This window comes from Alosa pseudoharengus, unplaced genomic scaffold (assembly GCF_046254945.1).
Source record: "Alosa pseudoharengus isolate Yale_2024_CS ecotype anadromous, Long Island Sound unplaced genomic scaffold, YU_APseudo_1.1 YU_APseudo_1.1_scf_13, whole genome shotgun sequence".
Classification (NCBI taxonomy): Eukaryota; Metazoa; Chordata; class Actinopteri; order Clupeiformes; family Clupeidae; genus Alosa; species Alosa pseudoharengus.
In genome coordinates this window covers 9,293,452-9,302,255 of record NW_027468598.1, presented here as the reverse complement: position 1 = coordinate 9,302,255, position 8,804 = coordinate 9,293,452, and the positions used below count along the sequence as shown (strand labels likewise).

General features: G+C 41.2%; 1 protein-coding gene across 1 annotated transcript; it reads left to right on the top strand.

Annotated features, from left to right (window-relative positions):
* The first annotated feature begins 5,382 nt into the window (after positions 1-5,382).
* On the top strand, positions 5,383-8,369 carry LOC143121103 (toll-like receptor 4). The gene is made up of 3 exons (XM_076281491.1): positions 5,383-5,575; positions 5,668-5,834; positions 6,042-8,369. The coding sequence occupies exons 1-3, from the start codon at positions 5,483-5,485 to the stop codon at positions 8,248-8,250; spliced, it is 2,469 nt and encodes an 822-aa protein (XP_076137606.1). The 5' UTR covers positions 5,383-5,482; the 3' UTR covers positions 8,251-8,369.
* Positions 8,370-8,804: the final 435 nt, after the last annotated feature.

Genomic DNA, 8,804 nt, shown 5'->3' with positions numbered 1-8,804 from the left:
AGGCACTCAACGCATGGGAACAAAAAAACGAAATATTGCATTTTTGGCACTCAAAGTGTTAAGGGTAGATTTGTCGGGAGGTTGTGAGGTACATGGAACAGCACTCAGAGATTCAAGGTGGAAGATGGGATTTTATTAATTCCCCAAATAAGGCCAACATAAGGCAATGATAAAGTAAGTAAATGTGAATAAAGCACTAAGGAGAAATAAAATACTTCTCAATAAAGAAAGAAAAACAAAAGACTTGATAGTCAAAACAATACAATATACAAAAAAATCAAATAATAAGTCACTTGGGCTACACAGATGAGACGAGCTCTTAAGACTTGCGCCTATTCAAATCGCAGCTTTCTCCCCCAAGCACCTACAGACATGGGTTTAAATTATGAAGGTATATTTGGTGCAAAAGTGGCGAGCACATTAAACTGCAGATTTTACATGCGCACACTAAAGTCATAAATGTGTAACAGTAAAGTTGAAGTTGTACATATTTTTTTTATATCTTGTTAACACAAAATAGGGGCTACGGGTTCACAAATCCTTGTTACAGGTACACAAATTCTATCCTGTGAGTCACAACTGAAGCAATAGTCAAGCACAATTATTAGACATAAATTGAGTGTAATTGGACATTAGTTTTTTGACCCCTTTCTAGTTTGGATGCAATCCATCACCTCTATAAAGGTCTATGTGGGTCCAAAAGGAGTCGAAGTTACTGATATATTTATATCCCGCAGCTACACAAAAATTCTGCATCCAGTGATGCAAACCAAGAAGACGACTGAAGTGCTCAACGCCTCTTAAAACAGGGATTGGTCCAGACAAGAAACAGCGTTTCCCCAAACCCTCCATAGTCACGCATAATGTCTCGATATCCTGGTGTAACTTTTCTGATTTTCCGACTTTTCTGATGGCTCCAGGCCATCATTCATTCCACCATGTATTATTATAGTGCATACTGAGGGATGTCTTTTAATAAGTGTTGGGCAGAGTTTGATGAAGTCTTGAACCTTGCCACCACTATGGCAGTATGTGATGGCTGAGGGAAGATTGACATGTCTGACAATAGAATCACCTAAGATCAGATGTTCAGGTGCTGATTCTGAACCATGAGCTGTCAGATTTAAGGGCCATTGACAGTCAGGAGGAGAAGGGGAAGGTGGGGAAGAGGGAAGGTGGGCAGCAGTGGAACTTTGCCTCTGAGAGACAGGGGGCGATACCTCGCAGCCAATACTGGTGGTCACTGGTGGTCAATTCAGATGAACGTGAAGTAACACCAGTTATGATGATGTCGTCGTCTGTAGCCATCAAGCCCGTTTCATTTCCGGAGCAGGGCGACACATGTGGGTTACACGTCAAGTCGGATGAAGTAGGAGGGGAAATGCTACATCGCCGGTTCCCTTGAGAACCAGGAGTCGAAGGCAAGGTGCGTTTCCTCGATCCTCTGGAGCGGGCATGGACAGGTTGGTGCATAGGCGACTCGACCGTAGCCTCCGAGTCAGGCTCTGGAATCTTCTCCAGCGTAGTAAAAAAGTTAGAGAGCTGCACGGGCTCATCGCCATCAGATACCAACGGGCGAGACATTGGCTTACGTCTCCTTCCCCGTTTCACGACCGACGACCAGAGTGCAGCAGAGGCCTCCGGAGCATGGTTAGCGTTTCTCTCAAGCCTCCGAAGGGCCGAGGGCGGAATGGCCTGCTCCAACACATTCAGCGTTTCTCTCAAGCCTCCGAAGGGCTGAGGGCGGAATGCCCTGCTCCAACACATTCAGTCGAAAAAAGAGCTGGAATTGCCGCTGGAGGATATCATCTAATAGCGTTTCAATTGAGCGCAACTCGGATTTCAGACTGGATATCTCTGGCTCCAGGGAAACAGGCGAAGAAATAGTCCGAGGTAGGTAACCTAATCCACAAGGAGCTGTGTCAGAAATGCTCCTAAAAACACTTGCGGTTGTTGTTTGTAGTCAGAGCGAAACTAAACCACCAAATGAATCATGAATGTCGTAGTCCGACGATATGGGGCTGATTAAAATTCCAAAGATTCCTTCAGTCACACAAAACTTGGAGCAAGCTCCTCTCGCTTTCTCTCTTTTCACTCCTCACTACTCCAAGGTGTCCTGGTTTCTGTCTCTCTGTGTTTGGGAATGAATGTTTACATTTATTTCATGTAGACTTTTTGTGGTCCTAATGCAACATTTTGCAAAGCACTGAGGGCCACCAAGGACTCTGAGCGAGTCAACAGCAGAAAAACCTAGCAAGCAGAAATGTCCCAGCCCGGTGTTTAGGATGCATCATAGACAAGTATCTTCAAGTTCCATGTATATCTTCCTCAGCAAACCATCACATTATCTCCTCCTGTCTATGCATTTCCTCCACTACCATTTTCCTCTTTTCTCCTGCAGAAGCCTTGCTCCACAAGGGTTTACTTACCCATAGACCCCCCCTCCCATGCTGCACATGGCCCATTATATCCCTATCAGTGTTGCGCGGGTTTGGTCACAAGCGGCCCGCGGTCGCCCGATATTTTAATCAACCCGACCGCAACTCGGACCGCGAATATTAATTAGGACAAAATTATACCCGACCCGCGAATTCAACCCGCTTATTTACAAAATGTGTGCTTTTGGTTATAGGCTGCATGCAGTGTGACAGTAGGCCATTTCTGTAAAAACAAACTAATTTATTTACGAAACTTGATGCAGTAGAACTACACGCAGTAAGCATGCAGGACATAATGTTTGCGCAGGAGAAAGAATGAGAATAAGAGCGCAAGCACGCACGCAACGCACAAAGGATAAGAACACTAGGATAAGATTTGAAGGCCATGGACATACATCTTTCTTTCGAAAACAGAAATGGTGAGGCGAGGTAGGCAAGAGAGATACATTGCTGGTCAAAACGTTAGCGTAAGAACTGGTTTATAATGCTGAATGAAACACAAAGCTTTACTAAAGCACATCCACTGTTTAAAGTCACAAACACAACGAACTAAGGTAACTTTTATGCATGCGCGAACCTATACATACCGGTAGATATGGCTGTGTAGTCTGTGCCATAACATTTATTCCTGCAGGCTGCCCGTTTTGGCTGTCATACTTTTAAATGGCTTCACAAGAAGTAGGCCTAGACCATAACCATAGCCTATATCGCTTTTCCTGAAGGGGTGTCTTTATTATTTTAACTTGCGTCTTGCTTCTTTACTGTTGACTTTACTGTATTGATGCTTTACTGTATTGATGCTAGCTTTCTCGTGATATTTTAAGTAGGCCTATTTGTAGAAAATATATATTTAATTAATTTTAACTGACCCGCCCGCAAATGACCCGAATATCATTAAAATATTTTGTTTATGACTCATAACCGCGGGTGACCGCTTAATTTCGGGCAGACCGCGCAACACTGATCCCTATGCCTCAGTGCTGATTGAGCTTGCTTAACTGCCTGTTCTGGGTTCCACTTCCTCCCTGCATTAACTGTGGGTGCAACTCTCCTCACCACTGGGTCCTTGGACTGAGTAAGAGTAATTTCCAATCTAGCCTTAGTGCACTTAAATTCCTCTGTCAGACTTATATATGTGGTCGGATTCAGAGAAGGTAGTTTACTTCATTGAACTTACTGTTCCTTTGGAAGACAGAGTGGAAGAGGCCAATGAGCTGAAGAGAGCGAAATAACACTGAAATAACAGGAGGCAGCCAAGCGAGGTTGGAGTGCACGATTAAGGCCTACTGAAATCGGTGCACAAGGGTTTGTGGCCAGACCTGCTATTGGCTTGCTGTCTGAATTGGGCATTTGGGCATTCCCTGCTATTGGCTTGCTGTCTGAATTGGGCATTTAGGCATTCCCTTTGCAATAGGACAGCGCTATGAGTCCCATGAGTTTTCCCACCAGCGGACCTAGTTCAAACTTCAGTGTGACTTAACTCGTGTCACACTGTTCGCCAACAGCAACAACCATCTTCTTTGTTTTCAAATAGCAGGGAATTCAAGCCAAACCGTTGCAACTCTGCCATCAATCATTATGTTAAGCCCGCCTAACGACTCTATACACGATTTGATTGGCCTGATAGAAGTTTAATTTTTCGAGCTCACAAGCCAACGGAGAGTTACTAGACAAGCCCTGGCAGCAAAGGTAATTTGTTGCCGCTAGGGTGCGTCTAGATTTCTAGGCTATCAGTCCACATCAACGGGACGGACCAACCTAACCAACCTAGACCATGCCTAGGTTGGTTAAGAGTATTTGGATATTTTATTGTGGTAATATGGTGGCAACATGGGGCATAAGCTAAGGTAAGGGAAGGTAAGCGGTGGGCGGCCCAATGCGAATGTCATTTCTGTGCTCTCAATCATGATTGTTACAGTTAAGGATAACAGTTTTATTCACCACAAGATTATTTTTCACCCCTTAGTTTCTGTATTTACACTCTCGATTCCTGAATCTGTGCTCAATTTCATTAATGCGCTCACAAAATTAAGGCAGCTAACTGACGCCATAGAATCAGTCAGTTAACACTGGTCGTAGTGTTATCCAGTTGCGTGCAGTGATATTTTTAAATGCATGCTTGGTGCCGCCCCTCGAATTGGGCCATTTTCATAGTCAGACCCTAAATCTTTATAGGCTAGCCAAACAAATCCATGAATGATTAAGAAACATCAGAACAATCCTTTTGAACAATGCGCCCGTCTGATCACAAAATTATGCTGTTTAATTAGCGAATGTGGACTGGACACACCTTTAACATTGCATTGCTGACCAGTTTTTCAAATTGTTAAATTAAAGCCAAATATGGTCTGGGTATACCCTTTCCCCATATGTTAGCAGGGATGAACTGATAATGGAACATAACCAATCATACAACTATATTTGATATGGACAGATTTCATCCATCCACTAGCCTGGGTTTTCCCATGCTGCCTTACGCGCGCAATTTTATTCAACGAAGGAATCAATCACAGAACAGAGGGAGGGCAGCAAGACGATGACGACACACCGAAGCCGTTATGAGCTACGTACAGACACATTTGATAGACATTCGTAGCGCCCAATAAACGTCTCTGGGCATTCGTAAACCACGTTTCAAATACGAGAAAATGAATGTCTAGTTCCCAGACCCCATCTTAATGAGATGGGGTTTGGCGTTAGCCAGGCTATCCATTCACAACAAAGAATAGAAAATAAAAAAACGGATAAAATGTTGGAGCTAAATTGGCTGACGAAATTATATTGAAAATGTTTTAACATTCAATAACCATCGGATGGTTTTATGACAGTAAATGTAGGCTACCAATCACACTCCGAGTCAGAGTGGAAGTACTATAATTAAAAACTCAAGGTACTTTTTTGTTCCTTTGTTTGAGAGACCCTCGTGAGGTGGCATGTGGTTTAGTTCCTCATCAGTTCTCATGAAAGCCTGCCTTCTGTTTATTTAACAATGGCACAGCCCTGATAAGTGAAGCTTTTGTCAGGTGTCCCTCTGTTCATTTGTAATGGCCGCCTTGACAGTATACCGGTTTGCAATGTTGGACTTTATTATTCTGTGTACAGCCAAGATAATAAAAGACCCGGGAGATTGCTTAGAGGTATAGTAACATGTCTTATTCAGATGGTATAAATAGTGCCTAATTCTGTCTTATTGTATATGCATTGACTTTAAAAACTCTCTTCTTTTCAGGTCATCCCCAGTCTCCAATACTCATGCTTCAGGAGAAACCTGAGCTACATACCAACCAGTATCCCTCCCTCCACACAACATTTGGACTTCAGTTTTAATTACCTCGCAACATTGCAGAGACATATGTTCCTGAGATTACCATTACTACAACATCTTGATCTCACAAGGTAAAAGGAGGGTTTTTCTCTTTTTTCATTTCTTAGACATGATTATCTAAACTGACACTGTAAGCACAATGAGAACATTATGTGACAATGTCCTGTGCTTTTGTATTGACAGACCATGTTCAGAAATGATGCACACTGTGAACCTAATTATGTGTTTTAATGGTTTAAAATTGTGTTTTAAATTATTTCTGCTTTTCTTTTGGACAGATGTCACATCCAAAACATTGACAATGAGGCCTTCTTTAATGTAAGGAATTTGTCTGTTTTGATCCTCACTGGAAATCCACTCAAACATTTTGGAAAAAACAGCATTAATGTTTTGGAAAAAATACACAAGCTTGTTCTAGTAGACATCGGTCTGCTCTCCTTAGACAGTCTGAATTTACAGAGTTTAACAAGCCTAAAGGAATTAAAAGTTGGAACAAACAGATTATTTTCTTTAGCCCTTCCATCTTATGCTGTTAGTTTCAAGGACTTCACATTACTGGACCTTCATAAAAACAACATATCTACAATCAGAGCTGTTGACACTTCTGTTTTGCGTCAGATGAGTAGCAATTTAACTTTAATATTGTCCAGAAACCCACTTTCCTTCATAGAAACTGGAGCATTTAATGGCCTTTATCTGGGAGAGATCAATCTACTTGACACAATCTCATCCACAACTGCAAGAGAAGCTCTTGGAGGTCTTAGTGGATTGAAAGTGAAGAAGTTGAAAATAGGACATTTCCTGGCAATGGGAAAGATCCAAATGAATTCAGATTCCCTGACCAGCCTTTGTTTCATAAAGTTCCAAGAGATATATTTTTGTCAATCCTTTTTTGTTGAACTACCCAGTCACATCGTCCTTTGCATGATTAATTCTACAAAAATCTCTCTGAGATATGTTGGAATAAATACCTGGGAACATTCTTATTTTCCAAACCTCAAAGAGATTGTTGTGGTTGAAGGTCAAATGGGCTCACTGCCGAATCTTCTACTGTCTCATCAACACAAATTAAAGAAACTGGTCATCAATGACAATCAATATTCACCAATATTTAAAAGCTTTGCTGATTTGCCTAGTCTGGAATACATTGATCTGAGTCATAATAATTTGATAATGTCTTGCTGTGATGCTGAATTTATTGGTGTTCCTAAACTCCGGTATCTAAATCTAAGTGAAAATGCAAGGATAAAAATTAGAAACTTTGGACTTTTTAATTATTCATCTCTAGAAATATTGGATCTTCATGGAACAGAAGTTGAAGTTGTAGATAATTGGGTTATTATGCACAACCTTAGGAATTTAAAAATGTTTGACCTTTCCTACACACAATTTACCTTTGACAGTAATGCTATTTTTTATGGCCTGATCAGTCTGAAAGAACTGAAAATGGCTGGCAACAGCATTGAAAAAGACATTTTTGGCAAATTATTTTCAAATCTCTCAACTTTGGAGGTACTGGACATTTCAAATTGTGGCCTTAAAGACATACCCTTCACTTCTTTCCAAGATTTACATAATTTGAGACACCTAACCCTAAGTGGAAACAAACTGACCACAGTGGACTTTCTCACCTGTCCCAGTCTGTCTAAACTAACCTCCATTCATGTAGACAATAACCACATAGCCCGCATCTCTTCAAACGTTCTTCAGAATCTCCCTGCGGATCTTTCAGTAGTTGATTTGTCCTTCAATCCCATAGAATGTTCCTGTACTCAGACTGAATTTATTTCCTGGATTATTAATCATCAGTCAGTTCTAAAAGATCCTCAACTAATGTCATGCAAATCCTCATCCATGAACTCCAGAGTGATTAACTTTGACCCCACACACTGTGTTCACACGAACAGAGTGATAATAACTGTGTCCATATTAGCAGCTATAACTGTACTCCTATTGTCTGCATTGCTGTATAAGTACCAGTTTTATATACATTACTGCTTCATATTGCTAAGAGGCTACAGAATGTCTAGACAACAAGAATGTTCTTATGATGCCTTTGTAATCTACTCAAGCAAGGATGAAGCCTGGGTGTTGGATGAGCTTGTGGAAAACCTTGAGAAAGGACATCCTCCAATTCAGCTTTGCCTGCATGAGCGAGATTTCCAAGCAGGAAAGTCGATTACCTCCAATATAGTGGATGAAGGCATCATGGGTAGCCGGAAAGTCATTGTGGTGGTGTCTCAGCACTTCCTAGACAGCTCCTGGTGTCAGTTTGAGTTTGAACTGGCACAATCCTGGCTTGTCTTCAGGCGAAATGCCAGCATCATCATCATCATTCTGGAAGATGTGGAAGATAAGAAAATAAGGAGACTGTTTGGACTTCATAAGTATCTGAAAAAGAACACCTACCTCAAGTGGAAGGGGAACGTTCTAAGCAATATCCGGTTCTGGGCCCGTCTCAGAAAAGCCATTATTGCAAACAAATGAAAATGTTGAAATTCAAATTACAAATGCATACTAGGCTGATATCTGTGTTCCAAACATATAAAATTAGAACACATCAGACTGTTGTTTTTTGTTGTTGTTTGTTTGTTTGTGGAAGAATGTTTGATGCTTACAATATTTAAGGTCCATGGGAGTATACACATCTTCATCTGACTGGAGTCTTGTCATTGAATTATCATTGTTTTCATAATGTTGTTGTTTGGTGGCAGACTAAATGTTTTCGAGTCAAATTAAGGATTATCCCCTTGGAAAAGAAAATAACTGGAAACATGTAACAAAACAACTGCAGTTATACTTGACAGTACAATGGAGTAGGTAGGCTACAATATGGGCTACAATATGTATGTGTCCAAAATATTGCATTCCTGCAATAAAGTGCAGTAGGCCTATCTAGTGCAATTCATTTTTTTCATGTCCAAAATATTGCAAATAATTCCTCCAAAACTGCAGTTGAAGTAGCCTAGTGCAGGGCCATCACATTAATGTGCTAAATGTATGTAGGCCTAAAATGCTGGCTGGACAATAGTGTCGTTTCT

What these genes read in the sequence shown, in the direction of transcription:
- LOC143121103 (XM_076281491.1), top strand. Translation starts at nt 5,483, where the DNA reads ATGGCCGCCTTGACAGTATACCGGTTTGCAATGTTGGACTTTATTATT. An exon ending in ACCCGGGAGATTGCTTAGAG is followed by an intron (nt 5,576 to 5,667) that starts GTATAGTAACAT and finishes TCTTCTTTTCAG; the next exon opens with GTCATCCCCAGTCTCCAATA. An exon ending in CAACATCTTGATCTCACAAG is followed by an intron (nt 5,835 to 6,041) that starts GTAAAAGGAGGG and finishes TCTTTTGGACAG; the next exon opens with ATGTCACATCCAAAACATTG.